This window comes from Carcharhinus amblyrhynchos, unplaced genomic scaffold (assembly GCF_965287045.1).
Source record: "Carcharhinus amblyrhynchos unplaced genomic scaffold, sCarAmb.v2.hapA chromosome_111, whole genome shotgun sequence".
NCBI classification, from domain to species: Eukaryota; Metazoa; Chordata; class Chondrichthyes; order Carcharhiniformes; family Carcharhinidae; genus Carcharhinus; species Carcharhinus amblyrhynchos.
In genome coordinates, this window is record NW_027649851.1 from 1 (window position 1) to 20,021 (window position 20,021).

Consider the following 20,021-nt stretch of genomic DNA (forward strand, 5'->3'; position numbering starts at 1 on the left):
CTCGCTCGCTCTCTCCCCCCCCTCCCCGTCTCGCCCGCTCGCCCCCTCCTCCCCGTCTCGCCCGCTCGCCCCCTCCTCCCCGTCTCGCCCGCTCGCCCCCTCCTCCCCGTCTCGCCCGCTCGCCCCCTCCTCCCCGTCTCGCCCGCTCGCCCCCTCCTCCCCGTCTCGCCCGCTCGCCCCCTCCTCCCCGTCTCGCCCGCTCGCCCCCTCCTCCCCGTCTCGCCCGCTCGCCCCCTCCTCCCCGTCTCGCCCGCTCGCCCCCTCCTCCCCGTCTCGCCCCCTCTCTCTCCTTTAAGATGCTGCTTAAATCTGACCACCTCATGCACCCGAACACAATCTCCCCCCGCCCCAGCACTGTCAAGACCTCGTGTTCCTGAACTCAGTTCAAGACAATTTTCCCAGTGTTTGAAATTATAATGATGTCGGTGGGATTAAGGTCAGTAATAAGGCGGTGGATTTGGTGGGGGGAGTCAATAGTACGGCGGTGGATTTGGTGGGGGGTTGGGGGGAGTCAATAATAAGGCGGTGGATTTGACAGAGGGGGGTGGGGTGAGACCGCAGTGACAGGGCAATGCCAGGGTGACGGGGCAGTTCCAGGATGGGCACAGCCTGCTTCCAGCAACTTTCCATTCATGTTGCCAAACATTGACTCACTTGCAGAAACCAACAGCTGCTCCATCCTGGCTCTGACATGCCTCCATCGCTCGGTCGAACTGTACAAGAGCGTGCAGACCAAATTGTTTGTGGCCATGGAGTTTTCAGTGAAGGGTCTGCTGCACCGGCTCAGAGTAGACGGCTCCTTTGGGGATATTCTCAACACCACACTCGCAATGCAGGTAAGGATAGCTGGTACTGAATACAAAAATCTACCGGGAGTTTACTGGGAGTTGCTATGCACAGTTCCAGTCTCCGTATCACACTGGGAGTCACTGTGTACAGTTCCGGTCTCCGTATCACACTGGGAGTCACTGTGCACAGTTCCAGTCTCTCTATCACACTGGGAGTCACTGTGCACAGTTCCAGTCTCTGTATCGCACTGGGAGTCACTGTGCACAGTTCCAGTCTCCGTATCACACTGGGAGTCACTGTGCACAGTTCCAGTCTCTGTATCGCACTGGGAGTCACTGTGCACAGTTCCAGTCTCTGTATCGCACTGGGAGTCACTGTGCACAGTTCCGGTCTCCGTATCACACTGGGAGTCACTGTGCACAGTTCCCGTCTCCGTATCACACTGGGAGTCACTGTGCACAGTTCCGGTCTCAGTATCACACTGGGAGTCACTGTGCACAGTTCCAGTCTCCGTATCGCACTGGGAGTCACTGTGCACAGTTCCCGTCTCTGTATCACACTGGGAGTCACTGTACACAGTTCCCATCTCTGTATCGCACTGGGAGTCACTGTGCACAGTTCCGGTCTCCGTATCACACTGGGAGTCACTGTGCACAGTTCCGGTCTCAGTATCACACTGGGAGTCACTGTGCACAGTTCCAGTCTCCGTATCGCACTGGGAGTCACTGTGCACAGTTCCCGTCTCTGTATCACACTGGGAGTCACTGTACACAGTTCCAGTCTCCGTATCGCACTGGGAGTCACTGTACACAGTTCCCGTCTCTGTATCACACTGGGAGTCACTGTGCACAGTTCCGGTCTCCGTATCACACTGGGAGTCACTGTGCACAGTTCCGGTCTCCGTATCACACTGGGAGTCACTGTGCACAGTTCTGGTCTCCGTATCACACTGGGAGTCACTGTGCACAGTTCCGGTCTCCGTATCACACTGGGAGTCACTGTGCACAGTTCCGGTCTCCGTATCACACTGGGAGTCACTGTGCACAGTTCTGGTCTCCGTATCACACTGGGAGTCACTGTGCACAGTTCCGGTCTCCGTATCACACTGGGAGTCACTGTGCACAGTTCCGGTCTCCGTATCACACTGGGAGTCACTGTGCACAGTTCCGGTCTCCGTATCACACTGGGAGTCACTGAGCACAGTTCCGGTCTCCGTATCACACTGGGAGTCACTGTGCACAGTTCCGATCTCCGTATCACACTGGGAGTCACTGTGCACAGTTCCGGTCTCCGTATCACACTGGGAGTCACTGTGCACAGTTCCGGTCTCCGTATCACACTGGGAGTCACTGTGCACAGTTCCGGTCTCCGTATCACACTGGGAGTCACCGTGCACAGTTCCAGTCTCTCTATCACACTGGGAGTCACTGTGCACAGTTCCAGTCTCCGTATCACACTGGGAGTCACTGTGCACAGTTCCCGTCTCCGTATCACACTGGGAGTCACTGTGCACAGTTCCGGTCTCCGTATCACACTGGGAGTCACTGTGCACAGTTCCCGTCTCCGTATCACACTGGGAGTCACTGTGCACAGTTCCGGTCTCCGTATCACACTGGGAGTCACTGTGCACAGTTCCGGTCTCCGTATCACACTGGGAGTCACTGTGCACAGTTCCGGTCTCCGTATCACACTGGGAGTCACTGTGCACAGTTCCGGTCTCCGTATCACACTGGGAGTCACTGTGCACAGTTCCGGTCTCCGTATCACACTGGGAGTCACTGTGCACAGTTCCGGTCTCCGTATCACACTGGGAGTCACTGTGCACGGTTCCCGTCTCCGTATCACACTGGGAGTCACTGTGCACAGTTCCGGTCTCCATATCACACTGGGAGTCACTGTGCACGGTTCCCGTCTCCGTATCACACTGGGAGTCACTGTGCACAGTTCCGGTCTCCGTATCACACTGGGAGTCACTGTGCACAGTTCCGGTCTCCGTATCACACTGGGAGTCACTGTGCACAGTTCCGGTCTCCGTATCACACTGGGAGTCACTGTGCACGGTTCCAGTCTCCGTATCACACTGGGAGTCACTGTGCACGGTTCCCGTCTCCGTATCACACTGGGAGTCACTGTGCATGGTTCCTGTCTCCGTATCACACTGGGAGTCACTGTGCACAGTTCCAGTCTCTCTATCACACTGGGAGTCACTGTGCACAGTTCCAGTCTCCGTATCACACTGGGAGTCACTGTGCACAGTTCCGGTCTCCGTATCACACTGGGAGTCACCGTGCACAGTTCCAGTCTCTCTATCACACTGGGAGTCACTGTGCACAGTTCCAGTCTCCGTATCACACTGGGAGTCACTGTGCACAGTTCCCGTCTCCGTATCACACTGGGAGTCACTGTGCACAGTTCCGGTCTCCGTATCACACTGGGAGTCACTGTGCACAGTTCCCGTCTCCGTATCACACTGGGAGTCACTGTGCACAGTTCCGGTCTCCGTATCACACTGGGAGTCACTGTGCACAGTTCCAGTCTCCGTATCACACTGGGAGTCACTGTGCACAGTTCCGGTCTCCGTATCACACTGGGAGTCACTGTGCACAGTTCCGGTCTCCGTATCACACTGGGAGTCACTGTGCACAGTTCCGGTCTCCGTACCACACTGGGAGTCACTGTGCACAGTTCCAGTCTCCGTATCACACTGGGAGTCACTGTGCACAGTTCCGGTCTCCGTATCACACTGGGAGTCACTGTGCACAGTTCCGGTCTCCGTATCACACTGGGAGTCACTGTGCACAGTTCCGGTCTCCGTATCACACTGGGAGTCACTGTGCACCGTTCCGGTCTCCGTATCACACTGGGAGTCACTGTGCACAGTTCCGGTCTCCGTATCACACTGGGAGTCACTGTGCACAGTTCCGGTCTCCGTATCACACTGGGAGTCACTGTGCACAGTTCCGGTCTCCGTATCACACTGGGAGTCACTGTGCACAGTTCCGGTCTCCGTATCACACTGGGAGTCACTGTGCACAGTTCCGGTCTCCGTATCACACTGGGAGTCACTGTGCACAGTTCCCGTCTCCGTATCACACTGGGAGTCACTGTGCACAGTTCCGGTCTCCGTATCACACTGGGAGTCACTGTGCACGGTTCCCGTCTCCGTATCACACTGGGAGTCACTGTGCACAGTTCCGGTCTCCGTATCACACTGGGAGTCACTGTGCACGGTTCCCGTCTCCGTATCACACTGGGAGTCACTGTGCACAGTTCCGGTCTCCGTATCACACTGGGAGTCACTGTGCACAGTTCCGGTCTCCGTATCACACTGGGAGTCACTGTGCACAGTTCCGGTCTCCGTATCACACTGGGAGTCACTGTGCACAGTTCCGGTCTCCGTATCACACTGGGAGGCACTGTGCACAGTTCCGGTCTCCGTATCACACTGGGAGTCACTGTGCACAGTTCCCGTCTCCGTATCACACTGGGAGTCACTGTGCACAGTTCCGGTCTCCGTATCACACTGGGAGTCACTGTGCACAGTTCCGGTCTCCGTATCACACTGGGAGTCACTGTGCACAGTTCCGGTCTCCGTATCACACTGGGAGTCACTGTGCACAGTTCCGGTCTCCGTATCACACTGGGAGGCACTGTGCACGGTTCCGGTCTCCGTATCACACTGGGAGTCACTGTGCACAGTTCCGGTCTCCGTATCACACTGGGAGTCACTGTGCACAGTTCCGGTCTCCGTATCACACTGGGAGGCACTGTGCACAGTTCCGGTCTCCGTATCACACTGGGAGTCACTGTGCACAGTTCCCGTCTCCGTATCACACTGGGAGTCACTGTGCACAGTTCCGGTCTCCGTATCACACTGGGAGTCACTGTGCACGGTTCCCGTCTCCGTATCACACTGGGAGTCACTGTGCACAGTTCCGGTCTCCGTATCACACTGGGAGTCACTGTGCACGGTTCCCGTCTCCGTATCACACTGGGAGTCACTGTGCACAGTTCCGGTCTCCGTATCACACTGGGAGGCACTGTGCACGGTTCCGGTCTCCGTATCACACTGGGAGTCACTGTGCACAGTTCCGGTCTCCGTATCACACTGGGAGTCACTGTGCACAGTTCCGGTCTCCGTATCACACTGGGAGTCACTGTGCACAGTTCCCGTCTCCGTATCACACTGGGAGTCACTGTGCACAGTTCCGGTCTCCGTATCACACTGGGAGTCACTGTGCACGGTTCCCGTCTCCGTATCACACTGGGAATCACTGTGCACAGTTCCGGTCCCCGTATCACACTGGGAGTCACTGTGCACGGTTCCCGTCTCCGTATCACACTGGGAGTCACTGTGCACAGTTCCGGTCTCCGTATCACACTGGGAATCACTGTGCACAGTTCCGGTCTCCGTATCACACTGGGAGTCACTGTGCACAGTTCCGGTCTCCGTATCACACTGGGAGTCACTGTGCACAGTTCCGGTCTCCGTATCACACTGGGAGTCACTGTGCACAGTTCCGGTCTCCGTATCACACTGGGAGTCACTGTGCACAGTTCCAGTCTCCGTATCACACTGGGACTCACTGTGCACGGTTCCGGTCCCCGTATCACACTGGGAGTCACTGTGCACGGTTCCGGTCTCCGTATCACACTGGGACTCACTGTGCACGGTTCCAGTCTCCGTATCACACTGGGAGTCACTGTGCACATTTGCAGTAGATCTCATCTACAAGGACTCTTCCTCTCGGACTAGGGGGAATGATCAGTGAGATTCTCCACAACAGGCACTCACCTTGGATGGTCAACTCAAACCTCCTTGACACATCTCGTTTCAAATCAGGATACGGATGATACATCCCAGCTACCAATTCTTTCCATCACCCATATCTATCACATTCCAGATCAGAGGGTCATTTCTGGAATATCTCTGAACTTGAGAAGTTATCGCATTTGGGGCTTTACTATCGATAATGTGACCCAAATACTGGACTGACATCTGGCAAAAGCCACTCGTTTCTTTCTTGATGTGCAGACAGTGTTACTTCTATATTATTCAAGTGCTCCTGTTTATTCGACCCTGTAACTACAATATCATCCAGTAACATTGTACACCAGAGAGACCACTTAAAATCTGCTCCATTGATCTTTGTAATAGGGCTGGTGCAGAGATTATTCCAAAAGGCAAATTCTAAAACAGTAAAGACCTTTGAGTAACAATAGTAAGCAATGGTTCAGATTCAGTGGTTATATTCATTTGTAAACATGCTTGTGAAAGATCAAACTTACTGAATTTCTGATAACCCAGCAAACAAATCTTTAATTAATGAGGCTGATATTGATCAGAACACAACACTGGATTGATAGTTGTTTTAAAGTCAGCACAAATACATATTGAATCATCTGGTTTCATGACAGGTGCAATGGGGTAGCACAATCACTCACTGTAACTGGCTCTAACACACGAGTGTTAGCGAGTCAAAGTAATTCTTCTTCGGCCTTGGAACAAATTGCATGTAGCACCAGTCTTGGAAGCATTCTGATTGACCAGTAGGCTTTATCTTGAGATCCATCTGAACTCCCTTCATTGAGCGAAGTTTCTCTTCAGATACACTCTTATATTTATCCAAAAGGTGCTGGAGATCTACATAAGAACATAAGAAATAGGAGCAGGAGTAGGCCATCTAGCCCTTCGAGCCTGCCCCGCCATTCAACAAGATCATGGCTGATCTGTCGTGGCTCAGTTCCACATTCCCGCCCTCTCCCCATAACCCTTAATCCCCTCTCTTATCAAAAACCCATCAACCCGCGTCTTAAAAATATTTAGCGAGGCAGCCTCCACCACTTCAACAGGCAGAGAATTCCAGAGATTCACCACCCTTTGAGTGAAGAAGTTCCTCCTCAACTCCGTTCTAAACCGCCCCCCCCCTTTATCTTGAGGCTGTGCCCCCTAGTCCTACTGTCTTTTTTGAGCGGGAAGAGTCTCTCCACCTCTATCCTATCCATCCCATTCATCATCTTATACGTCTCAATGAGATCTCCCCTCATTCTTCTAAACACCAACGAGTACAAGCCTAGTTTATTCAGCCTCTCCTCATAGCTCAACCCCCTCAACTCCGATATCAGCCTAGTAAACCTCCTCTGCACTCCCTCCAAGGCCAAAATATCTTTGCGCAGGTGCGGCGCCCAAAACTGCACACAGTACTCCAGCTGCGGCCTCACCAATGCCCTATACAGCTGCAGCAAGACCTCCCTACTTTTATATACAATCCCCCTCGTTATGAAGGCCAGCATCCCATTCGCCTTCCTGACCACCTGCTACACCTGCAAGCTGGGTTTTTGCGACTCATGCACAAGGACCCCGAGGTCCCTCTGCACCGTCGCCTGCTGCAGTTTTTCGCCACTTAAGTAATAGTCCTTCCTACCATTCTTCCTACCAAAGTGGATCACCTCACACTTGCCAACATTAAATTCCATTTGCCAGTTCCTGGCCCATTCGCCCAGCCTATCTAGATCCTTCTGCAGACTCTCCACACCCTCCGCACAATTTGCCGTTCCCCCAATCTTGGTGTCATCAGCAAATTTCGACACCCTACACTCGGTTCCCTCCTCCAGATCATCTATATAAATGGTAAAAAGCTGAGGCCCCAGCACCGACCCCTGGGGCACTCCACTAGTCACCATCCACCAATCCGAATAGCACCCGTTGATCCCCACTCTCTGCCTTCTATTTGACAACCAATCCTCTATCCACGCTAACACCCTACCCCCAACTCCATGTCCCTCGACCTTCTGCAATAACCTCTTGTGAGGTACTTTGTCAAACGCCTTCTGAAAGTCCAGAAAGACCACATCCACCGGCTCTCCTCTATCCACCGCCCTAGACACATCCTCATAGAACTCCAGTAAATTTGTCAGACACGACTTCCCTTTAATGAAACCGTGCTGCGTCCGCCCTATCAAGCAATTCCCTTCAAGATGTCTCGCAATTTCCTCCTTAATGACAGATTCTAACATTTTACCTACCACAGACGTTAAACTAACCGGCCTATAATTCCCCGCCTTTTGCCTGGCACCCTTCTTAAACAACGGCGTAACATTAGCCGTTTTCCAATCTTCCGGCACTTCCCCGGAATCCAGCGACGTCTGGAAAATAACCACCAAGGCATCCACTATCACCTTCGCCATTTCTTTCAGAACCCTCGGATGCATTCCATCCGGTCCTGGGGACTTGTCCACAATCAGCCCCTCCAGTCTGTCGAGCACCGCCTCTCTAGTAACAGTAATGTCATTAAGACCCTCCAGTCCTACCACCTTTCCATCGCTAACACCCGGCAAATTATTCACGTCCTCCTCCATGAAGACAGAAACAAAAAAGTTATTCAATACCTTAGCCATATCCCCATCCCCTACCACTAGGTCCCCTTTCTCATCCTCTAAAGGACCAACGTTCACCCTAGCCAGCCTCTTCCTTTTTATATATTTATAAAAACTCTTGCTATCCTTTTTTATATTAAGCGCTAGCCCAGCTTCATAGTTTCTCCTACCCTTCTTTATCAACTTCTTTGTCAATCTTTGTTGACATTTATACCTCTCCCAATCCTCTTCTCGCCCACCACTCTTAGCTACTCTAAATTCCTCCGTTTTTAATTTAACACTTTCCTTCACCTCCTTCGTTATCCACGGCTTATTACCTCTCCTCCTACTGTCCTTTTTGACCATCGGAATAAATTTCTGCTGAGCACCAAGAAAGATCTCCTTAAAGATCCGCCACTGCTCCTCAGCAGACCCTCCCTCCAACGCACTCCCCCAGTCCACATTCGCCAATTCTTCTCTCATCTTACCGTATTCCCCTCTATTCAAACAAAGTACGCGTGTCCGGGAACCCACTTTCTCCTCCTCCATCTGCACCAGAAACTCCACCATACAATGATCACTCTCTCCAAGAGGATCCTTCACCGCAAGGTCCCTAATTCTACCCGCCTCATTACATAGCACAAGATCCAAGATAGCTCGCTCCCTCGTCGGCTCCAACACACACTGTTCGAGGAAACTATCCCGGCAGCATTCCAAGAACTCCTCCTCGAGCCCACCGCGTCCAACATGGGTCAACCAATCAATATGCAGATTGAAATCCCCCATAACTACGGCCGTCCCATTCCTGCACGCCACACTTATTTGCGCGTTAACAGCCCGCCCCACCTCCAGATCATTATTCGGGGGCCTGTAGACGACACCCACCAGCGTCTTCCTCCCTTTGCTGTTCCTAATCTCCACCCACAACGATTCCACGTTCTGCTCTTTGGCTCCAATATCATCCCTTGCTACCACCCTGATGCTATCCTTAATCAGCAGAGCTACGCCCCCCCCTTTTCCCTCCTGCCTATCCTTCCTAAACACTTGATAGCCCTGTACATTCAGCTCCCAGTCCCTGTCACCTTGCAGCCACGTCTCTGTAATGGCCACCAGATCGTATCCATTTGTGTCGATCTGCGCCATCAGCTCATCCACTTTATTCCGAATGCTTCGTGCATTCAGATAAAGTGCCTTCATCCCAGCCTTCACCTGGACCCTATTTGCCGTAACGCCACCAACCATACTCACGCCCCCTACTCCCTCTATTATTGGGACATCCTCGGCCTCTTCCCTTACCTGTACCCTATCCTTAACTTTAGACCTCGTAACGTCACCTACCCTCGCACCCTCCCCCCCCCCAATTAGTTTAAAGCCCTGTCTACAGTCCTCTTTACTCGATTCGTCAGCACTCTGGTCCCAGCACGGTTCAGACCAACCCCATCCCGCCTGAACAGGTCCCACCTACCCCAATACTGGTGCCAATGCCCCATAAATTCAAACCCATTCCTCCCACACCAATCCCTGAGCCACCCATTCACTTCCTTAATCCTGTCAACCTTATGCCCGTCTGCACTCGGTTCAGGCAGTAGCCCAGAGATAACCACCTTGTCGGTTCTACTTTTTAATTCCATTCCCAGCTTTTCATACTCCCTCCCCAGATCCTCAGTCTGCATTTTGCTTACGTCGCCGGCACCCACATGTACCACAACGACCGGATTCTCACCCTCCCACTCCAGGTTCCTCTGCAGCCCAGCTGCAACATCCTGTACCCGAGCACCAGGCAGACAACACACCCTTCTGTGCACTTTGTCATTGCGACAAAGGACAGTGTCAATACCCTTCACCCCACTATCCCCAATCACTACTACGTTCCTTTTCCCCTTCTCTTTGCCTATGTCCTGCTGCATCACTGTACCGTGTGCAGTTTGCTCACCAACCTCACCTGCCTCGTCCTCTTCCAGACTGGAAGCAAGAACCTCAAACCTGTTATGCAGATTAAGAGGCTGAGGCCTCCTCTCCCCACCCTCCTTCCTCCTCTCCCCACTCTCCTTCCTCCACTCCTCACCCCCCTTCCTCCTCCCAGCAGCCCCCTCTTGTTCCTGACCCTTAGAGTTAGCCAGTCTAGGGGGGGTGGATGTCACTTGCACCCCATTGACAATGGCACCCTCTCTCCCCCTGATGTGCCTCAGTGTCTGTAGCTCAGAGGCCAGCTCATCCACCTTGAGCTGGAGCTCCTCCAGCAACCTGCACTTACTGCAGACATGGTCACTGGGATTGACCACTCCGTTGATAGTGCTCCAATTAAGCTTCATCTTCTCTCAGCGTGATCTCTCAAATGGAGCTGGAAAATGATCATGGACCACCTGGAGAGGTAATTCTGCTGTTTGTCCACTCAACTCTGCATTGACCATAATATAACCTTTTAATGTCACAATTTCTTCCACTTATGTCCTTAGGTCGAAAGTAAGGAAAATAGAAAGAAACTTAAGCAAGGAGTAAGGAGGGTTAAGGGGAGGGTTACGAAAAAACATTGGACAGCAGGATTAAGGAAAATCTCCAGGCTTTTTATGCGTATATAAAGAGCAAGAGGGTAGCCAGGGAGAGGGTTGGCCCACCCAAGGCCAAGGGAGGGAATCTATGTGTGGAGTCAGAGGAAATGGGTGAGGTATTAAATGAATACTTTGCGTCAGTATTCACCAAAGAGAAGGACTTGGTGGATGATGAGTCTGGGAAAGGATGTGTAGATAGTTTGAGTCATGTTGAGATCAAAAAGGAGGAGGTATTGGGGTTCTTGAGAAACAGTAAGGTAGACAAGTCCCCAGGGTCTGATGGGATATACCCCAGAATACTGAGAGCGGCAAGGGAGGAAATTGCTGGGGCCTTGAGACAAGTCTTTGTATCCTCACTGGCTACAGGGGAGGTTTCAGAGGATTGGAGAATAGCTAATGTTGTTTCTTTGTTTAAGAAGGGTAGCAAGAATAATCCAGTAATTACAGGCTGGTGAGCCTTAGATCAGTGGTCGGGAAATTATTGGAGAGGATTCTTCGAGATAGGATTTACTCCCACTTGGAAATAAGTGGACATATTAGCTAGAGGTAACATAGTTTTCTGAAGGGGAGGTCATGCCTCACCAATTTGATCGAGTTTTTTGAGGAAATGACGATGATTGATGAGGGTAGGGCAGTGGATATTGTCTACTTGGACTTCAGTAAGGCCTTTGACAAGGTCCCTCATGGCAGACTGGTGCAGAAGTTGAAGTCACACGGGATCAGAAGTGAACTGGAAAGACGGATACAGAACTGGCTTGGTCATAGAAGACAAAGGGTAGAAGTGGAAGGGTATATTTCTGAATGGAGGGCTGTGACAAGTGGCGTTCCTCAGGGATCAGTGTTGGGACCTTTGCTGTTTGTAATATATATAAATGATTTTGAGGAAAATGTATCTGGTTTAATTAGTAAGTTTGCGGATAACACACAGGTTGATGGAATTGCAGATAGCAATGAGGACCATCAGAGGATACAGCAGGATATAGATCAGTTGGAGACTTGGGCAGAGAGATGGCAGATGGAGTTTAATCTGGACAAATGTGAGGTAATTGGGAGGTCTAATACAGATAGGAGATAAACAGTAAAATGGCAGAACCCTTATTGCTTGAGTATTGATAGGCAGAGGGATCTGAGTGTACAGGTACACAGATCACTGAAAGTGGCAATTCAGGTGGAGAAGGTAATCAAGAAGGCATACAGCATGCTTGCCTTCATCAGCTGGGGTACTGAGTTTAAAAATTGGCAAGTCATGTTGCAGCTTTATAGAACCTTAGTTGGGCTGCACTTGGAATATAATGCTCAATTTTGGTTGTCACACTAACAGAAGGATGTGGAGGCTTTGGAGAGGGTACAAGAAAGATTTACCACAATTGTTGGCTGGCATAGATGGCATTAGCTATGAGGAGTTGGAGAAACTCGGTTTGTTCTCACTGGAGCGGCGGAGGTTGAGGGGGCGACCTGATAGAAGTCTACAAGATTGAGAGACATGGACAGAGTGGGTAGAAGCTTTTTCCCAGGGTGGAAGAGTCAATTACTAGGGGGCATAGGTTTAAGATGCAAGGGGCAAATGTTTAAAGGAGATGTGTAAGAAACTTATCTCATACAGAAGGTGAAGGATGCCTGGAATGCATTGCCGGGACAGGTAGTGGAAGCAGATATGATAGTGACTTTTAAGGGCCACCTTGACAAAAACATGAATAGGATGGGAATAGGAGGATATGGTCCCTGGAAGAGTAAGGGGTTTTAGTTAAGTCGGGCAGCATGGTCAATGCAGGCTTGGAGAACTGAAGGGTCTGTTCCTAGGCTGTAATTTTCTTTGTTCTTAAAATCAATCAGCTGATTTTAAAAAAAGATATTTCATCTTTTGTTGGTGTGTATTCTCAGGAATTAAATATACAGCAACACCAGTATCAACGTTCCTACTAATAAATTGTCTACCTAACTTCAGAGTGAGCCAGAATCGACATGGATGACAGTGGTTGGCGCTGCCTCACAGCGCCAAGGACCTGGGTTCAATTCCAGCCTTGGGTGACTGTGGAATTTGCATGTTCTCCCCGTGTCTGCGTGGGTTTCCTCTGGGTGCTACAGTTTCCTCCTACAATCCAAAGATGTGCAGATTAGATGGATGGCCAAGCTAAATTATTCCTTTGTGTTCAGAGATGTGTAAGTTAGGTGGATTGGCCACGTAAATGTGAGGTTACGGGCTGGGCCTGGACAAGAAACTCTATCAAAGAATTGGTGCAGACTCAATGGGCTGAATGGCCTCCTTCAGCACTGCAGGGATTCTATGATTCTGTGGTGCTTCTGTGATCCACCTGTATGGATCTAACAGTCAGTAGCAGCTCTTCAACATGTCTCTGGACATTCTCTTCTTCACAACTGCAATGCTTTTCTTCCGCATCGATAACAACTTCTTCTTCTTGAAGGTACTCGGATTCTTCTCTTGAATATTCTTCTCAGGGGAAGCTGTTCTAGGGCAACAAGCTTTTGCAATGTGACCCACTTTGCCACACTTTTGCATTGACTATCCTTGCTCCAGCATTCACTCTCTGAATGGCCCTCTTTGTCATTGTAAGATGCTTGTGGTTATTCTGACTCCATATGGGCAGTTCCCAAATTGTGATCTTCATTCCTGCTCAAACTGTGCAATCTGTTTAACAGCCATAGAATCAAAGAGGTTTATGGCCCTTCGGTCCGACTTGTCCATGCCACTTTTAAACCACAAAGCTAATCCTAATGGTCCACATTTGGCCAATATCCCTCGATACGCATCTTACCCATGTAACCGTTTAAATGCTTTTTAAAAGACAAAATTGACCCGCATCTACTACTACCTCTGGCAACTTGTTCCAAACACTCCCTACCCTCTATATGAGGAGCAGGCTGGTGCATGACTTCTGTCTTCTTAATGTTGATGGTGAGCCCAAAGTTGTCACAAGGCGTGGAAAATTTGTCCATACTGACTTGCATCTCTGGCTCTGAGCCAGCATACAGGGCGCAGTCATCGGCAAAGAGGAAATCTCTCAGAAAAGTCTGTTTCACTTTGGTAATAGCTTGAAGTCTCCTCAGGTTGAAAAGCTTCCCATCCACTCTGTACTTGAGGCTGAATCCAGCAACACTGTCCTGGAAGGCATCACTCGGCATGGCAGTAAACATCATGCTGAACAATGTGGGTGCCAGCACACAGCCCTGTTTGATGCCGTTGGTGACTGGGAATGCCTCAGAGGATTCCCCGCCATCCAGTACTCTGGCCATCATGGAACTGGCGTACCATCTGAATGAATTTGGGGGGGCAGCCGAACTTTGATATGATTCTCCAGAGGTCTTGTCGGCTTACAGTATCGAAGGCTTTCGCGAGGTCAACAAGGGTTGTGTAGAGCTTGTGATTCTGCTCCTGACACTTCTCCTGAAGATAAGAGACTGTTCTGAGAGATTTCCTCTTTGCCGATGACTGCGCCCTGTATGCTGGCCCAGAGCCAGAGATGCAAGTCAGTATGGACAAATTTTCCACGGCTTGTGACAACCTTGGGCTCACCATCAACATTAAAAAGACCGAAGTCATGCACCAGCCCGCTCCTCATGCACCGTACACAGAACCCATAATCACAATCAAAGGGCAGAAACTACAGGCAGTGAACCAGTTCACTTATCTTGGCAGCACTGTCTCCCAAGCAGTGACAATTGATGCAAAAGTTAACTACAGAATAGAAAAGGCAAGTTCTGCTTTTGGTAGACTGCTCCACTGCATGGGAACGTCGAGGAATCAGTCCAGCAACAAAACTGAAGGTCTAAAGCGCCGCAGTACTCACTACCTTCCTGTATGCCTGTGAAATGTGCACTGTGTATCGAAGGCATGCAAGACAGCTCAATCATTTCCATGTGACTTGTCTTCGCAGAATATTATGCATCAGATGGCAAGACAAAGTACCAGACACTGAAGTTCTCTCTAGAGCAAGTCTGCCATCAGTCCACACACTACTGATGAGAGCGCAGACCCGGTGGGCAGGACATGTCATCCGTATGTCAGATGAGCGCAAACCCAAACAGCTCCTTTTTGGGGAACTCTCTGCTGGAAGACGCTCGCATGGAGGGCAGAAGAAACGTTTCAAAGACACACTCAAAGCCTCCCTAAAGTCGCTTGACATTGACACGACCACCTGGGAAACGCTGGCAGGAAACTGCCCTACCTGGCGCTGCCTCATCCACAAAGGCTGTCAAGCTCACGAAGCAAGGTTTATTGCTGAAGCACAACTTAAGCGCAAGTCCAGAGCCACCAGCGCAACAACTACAGTGTCTACACAGGCTTCTCCAATACGTGCCAGGACATTCCCTGCCTGAATTGGCCTGATCAGTCATCTTTGGACACACTGCAATCAGACTCAAAGTGACTAATGGTGTTGAGGTCCTCATCGATGACGATGGACAAACAACAACCCTCTGTATGAATAAATTGCTCCACTTTGTATCTCTCCCCTTTCACCTTAAACCTATGCCGTCTAGTTTAGACTCCCCTACTTTTGGGAAAAGATATTGAATATCTTGCTGCTCTGTGCCCCTCATTATTTTATAGACTTCTATAAGGTGACCCCTCAGTCTCCTATGCTCCAGAGAAAAAAGCCTCTCCTTAGAACTCAAACCATCAAGTCCCGGTAACATCCTGGTAAATCTTTTCTGAACTCTTTCTAGTTTAATCATGTCCTTTCTTTAATACGGTGACCAGAACTGTACACAGTATTCCAAGTGTAGCCTTACAACGTCTTGTACAGCTTCAACAAGACATTCCAACTCCTGTATTCAATGTTCTGACTGATGAAACCAAGCACGCTGAATGCCTTCTTCACCACTCTGTCCACCTGTGACTCCATTTTCAAGGAGCTATGACCATGTCCCCCGAGATCTCTTTATTCTATACCTTTTCCCAACACCCTACCATTAACTGAGTAAGTCCTGGTTCGATCTACCAAAGTGCATCACCTCACACTTATCTAAATTAAACTCCACCTGCCATTTGTCAGCCCGCTGGCCCAACTGATTAAGATCCCGCTGCAATCCTTGATAACTTTGTCCACAATGCCACCAATCTTGGTATCATCTGCAAACTTAACCATGTCTCCTAAATTCTCATCCAAATCATTAATATAATGACAATAACAGTGGACCCAGCACTGATCTCTGAGACAGACCGCTGGTCACAGGTCTCCAGTTGGAAAAACAAACCTCCACAACCACCCCTTAGCTTCTGTCATCAAGCCAATTTTGTATCTCTTTAGCTATCTCACCCTGTATCCTGTAAGATTTAACTTCAGGCAACAACCTATGATGTGGTACCTATCTAGGGCCTTATTAAAGTCCGTGTAGACAACAGCAACTGCACTGCCATTATCTATACCTTCTTGGTTACTCCTTCAAAAAACTCAATCAAATTTATGAGACACATGTCAGCCAGTGTGATACAGAGAATGGAACTGTGCCCAGTGACTCCCAGTGTGATACGGAGACGGGAACTGTGCCCAGTGACTCCCAGTGTGATACGGAGACCCTCCCTACATCTGTAACCACTTCCAGCTGCTCCAATACCCCCATCTCTGTAATCTCCTCCAGGCCCTGCAACACTTCCTATCTCTGTAACCTCCCCCAGCCTCTACAGCCCTCCCTCTGTGACCTCCTCCAGCCCCTGTGCTTCTCCTGAGCTCTTTACTAAGTGCGGAGAAGTTGTACCTTACCATTCTTTGGGTGGAACATGAAGTCGGGATCACCGTCCCCGCTCTGGGTTTGATGTTTCAGATTCAAGCAAGGCACTTGCAAAGAAAAACAGGCAGTTTAGAGGGATAGCTATCACCAAAATAAAATAGCAATCCCTCTCATTGAGTCTGAGTGGGATCTTGCTGTGTGCTGTTTGATATTTTCCACATCATGATAATGGCTGCACCAGCTGAAGTCCTTGCTTGGCTGTGGAATGTGTCTGGACGCCCTATGGTGGTGTGGGGTTATAGATCAATGCATGACCTCTCTCTCTCTCTGGGAACAAAAGCAAATGACTGTGGATGCTGGAATCTGAAACCAAAAGAGAAAATGCTGGAAAATCTCAGCAGGTTTGAAAAAGCAGCTTTGACAAAGGCTCATCTGGACTCCAAACGCTGGCTCTTTTCTCTTCTGTGGCGATGCCGGCATTGGACTGGGGTAAACAAGGTAAGAAGTCTGACAACACCAGGTTTAAGTCCAACTAATTTATTTGATAGTAAACTCACAAGCTTTCGGGGTTTGCCCCTGACGAAATAAATTGGTTGGACTTAAACCTGGTGTTGTCAGACTTCTTACTGTCTTTTCTTTTCTCACAGATACTGCTAGACCTGCTGAGATTTTCCTGCATTTTCTCTTTTGTTCTCTCTGGATGGGGTTACTGGGCCGCACTCGCCCCAAAACCGCGTTAGTCTCTGTGGTTATCTCAGCATTCACAAGCTCCTTTCCCACAGGCCATGGGAGCAGATATCTTGCTGCACCCCATGAGGTACAACTGCAGCAAGTCACTGGAGACCCTGGTCAGCAGACTGCAGAACTGGAGTGGTCCGACCATGACAGCAGGTGCTATGGCTCTGGTCGTTGCGACGCTGGAAGGAAAGACTTACCTGGACGTCAGTGAGATGAACTGTAACAGTAAGAGAGGGCGGGAGTGGTTGAGGGGATCTTCCCCCTTTTGTAACTATAATATGGAGCAACACAGTGATTAGCACTGCTCCCCCACAGTTCCAGGGACCCAAATTCAATTTCCAGCTTGGGTCACTGTGTGGAGTTTGCACATTCTCCCCTTGTCTGCATGGGTGCTCTGGTCTCCTCCCACAGTCCAAAGATGTGTGGGTTAGGTGAGTTAAATTGACCCTAGTGTTAGAGGATTAGCAGGATAAATACATGGGATTACGGGAATAGGGCTGGGTGGGATGTTGGTTGGTGCAGACTCAATGGGTCGAATGGCCTCCTCACTGCAGGAACTCTACAATCTATCCTAGGGGGGTTGAAAAAAGTAGGAGAGACCCAGCATTATTCTGTCATTCACATGTGTGAGAGCATGTGCAAAGGAGAGAGAGAGAGAGTGGGCGAGAGTGTGTGAGAATCAGAGAAGAAAGGAGGCCATTTGGCCTATCGAGTCTGCATCAACAACAACCCCACATATTTACCTCACTAATCCCTCTAATCTACACATCCTGGGACAATAAGAGGCAATTTATCATGGACAATCAACCTAACCTGCACATCTTTGGATTGTGGGAGGAAACTGGAGCACCCAGAGGAAACCCACGCACACACGGGGAGAATGTGCAGACTCTGCAGACAGTGACCCCAAGCCGGGAATCAAACCTGGGTCCCTTGTACTGTGAGGCAGCAGTGCTAACCACTGTGCCACCATGCTGCCCAAGAGAGAGTGAGTGTGCAAGTGAGAGAGAATATGCGACACGTGTGTGTGTGTGTGTGTGTGTGTGTAAGTGTGAGTGTGCTGGCAATACTGACGGGGTGTGTGAGAGTGAGTGTGAGAGAGTGCTGGCAGCACTGACGGGGTGTGTGTGAGAGCGCTGGCAGCACTGACGGGGTGTGTGAGAGTGAGTGAGTGTGTGTGTGTGTGTGAGAGAGAGAGAGAGAGAGAGAGTGCTGGCAGTACTGACGGGGTGTGTGAGAGTGTGTGTGTGAGAGAGAGAGTGCGGGCAGCACTGACGGGGTGTGTGAGAGTGAGTGCGTATGTGTGTGAGAGAGAGTGCTGGCAGTACTGACGGGGTGTGTGTGTGTGAGAGTGCTGGCAGTACTGACAGGGTGTGTGTGAGTGCTGGCAGTACTGACAGGGTGTGTGTGAGAGCGCTGGCAGTACTGACAGGGTGTGTGTGAGTGCTGGCAGTACTGACAGGGTGTGTGTGAGAGTGCTGGCAGTACTGACAGGGTGTGTGTGAGTGCTGGCAGTACTGACGGGGTGTGTGTGTGTGAGAGTGCTGGCAGTACTGACGGGGTGTGTGTGAGTGCTGGCAGCGCTGATGGGGTGTGTGAGAGTGAGTGTGTGTGTGTGTGAGAGAGAGAGTGCTGGCAGTACTGACAGGGTGTGTGTGTGAGAGCGCTGGCAGTACTGACAGGGTGTGTGTGAGAGAGTGCTGGCAGTACTGACAGGGTGTGTGTGAGTGTGCTGGCAGTACTGACAGGGTGTGTGTGTGTGAGAGCGCTGGCAGTACTGACAGGGTGTGTGTGAGTGTGCTGGCAGTACTGACAGGGTGTGTGTGAGAGCGCTGGCAGTACTGACAGGGTGTGTGTGTGAGAGCGCTGGCAGTACTGACAGGGTGTGTGTGAGTGCTGGCAGTACTGACAGGGTGTGTGTGAGAGCGCTGGCAGTACTGACAGGGTGTGTGTGAGTGCTGGCAGTACTGACAGGGTGTGTGTGAGAGTGCTGGCAGTACTGACAGGGTGTGTGTGAGTGCTGGCAGTACTGACGGGGTGTGTGAGAGTGAGTGCGTATGTGTGTGAGAGAGAGTGCTGGCAGTACTGACGGGGTGTGTGTGTGTGTGAGTGCTGGCAGTACTGACGGGGTGTGTGTGAGTGCTGGCAGCGCTGATGGGGTGTGTGAGAGTGAGTGTGTGTGTGTGAGAGAGTGCTGGCAGCACTGATGGGGTGTGTGAGAGTCTGTGTGTGAGTGAGAGAGAGTGCTGGCAGCGCTGATGGGGTGTGTGAGAGTGAGTGTGTGTGTGTGTGTGAGAGAGAGAGTGCTGGCAGTACTGACAGGGTGTGTGTGTGAGAGCGCTGGCAGTACTGACAGGGTGTGTGTGAGTGCTGGCAGTACTGACAGGGTGTGTGTGAGTGTGCTGGCAGTACTGACAGGGTGTGTGTGTGAGAGTGCTGGCAGTACTGACAGGGTGTGTGTGAGAGCGCTGGCAGTACTGACAGGGTGTGTGTGAGTGTGCTGGCAGTACTGACAGGGTGTGTGTGTGAGAGCGCTGGCAGTACTGACAGGGTGTGTGTGAGAGCGCTGGCAGTACTGACAGGGTGTGTGTGAGAGCGCTGGCAGTACTGACAGGGTGTGTGTGTGAGAGCGCTGGCAGTACTGACAGGGTGTGTGTGAGAGCGCTGGCAGTACTGACAGGGTGTGTGAGAGAGCGCTGGCAGTACTGACAGGGTGTGTGTGAGAGCGCTGGCAGTACTGACAGGGTGTGTGTGTGAGAGCGCTGGCAGTACTGACAGGGTGTGTGTGAGAGAGAGCGCTGGCAGTACTGACAGGGTGTGTGTGAGAGAGAGCGCTGGCAGTACTGACAGGGTGTGTGTGAGAGAGTGCTGGCAGTACTGACAGGGTGTGTGTGTGAGAGT

General features: G+C 50.8%; 1 protein-coding gene across 1 annotated transcript in view; it reads left to right on the top strand.

Annotated features, from left to right (window-relative positions):
* The first annotated feature begins 632 nt into the window (after positions 1-632).
* Positions 633-20,021, top strand: part of LOC145338619 (cobalamin binding intrinsic factor-like) — a 48,644-nt gene continuing 29,255 nt past the window's right edge. The window contains exons 1-2 of the mRNA XM_080182994.1: positions 633-836; positions 17,165-17,345. Of these exons, the coding sequence (XP_080039120.1) occupies positions 633-836; positions 17,165-17,345 (385 nt within the window). The remainder of the gene's footprint in view (positions 837-17,164; positions 17,346-20,021) is intronic.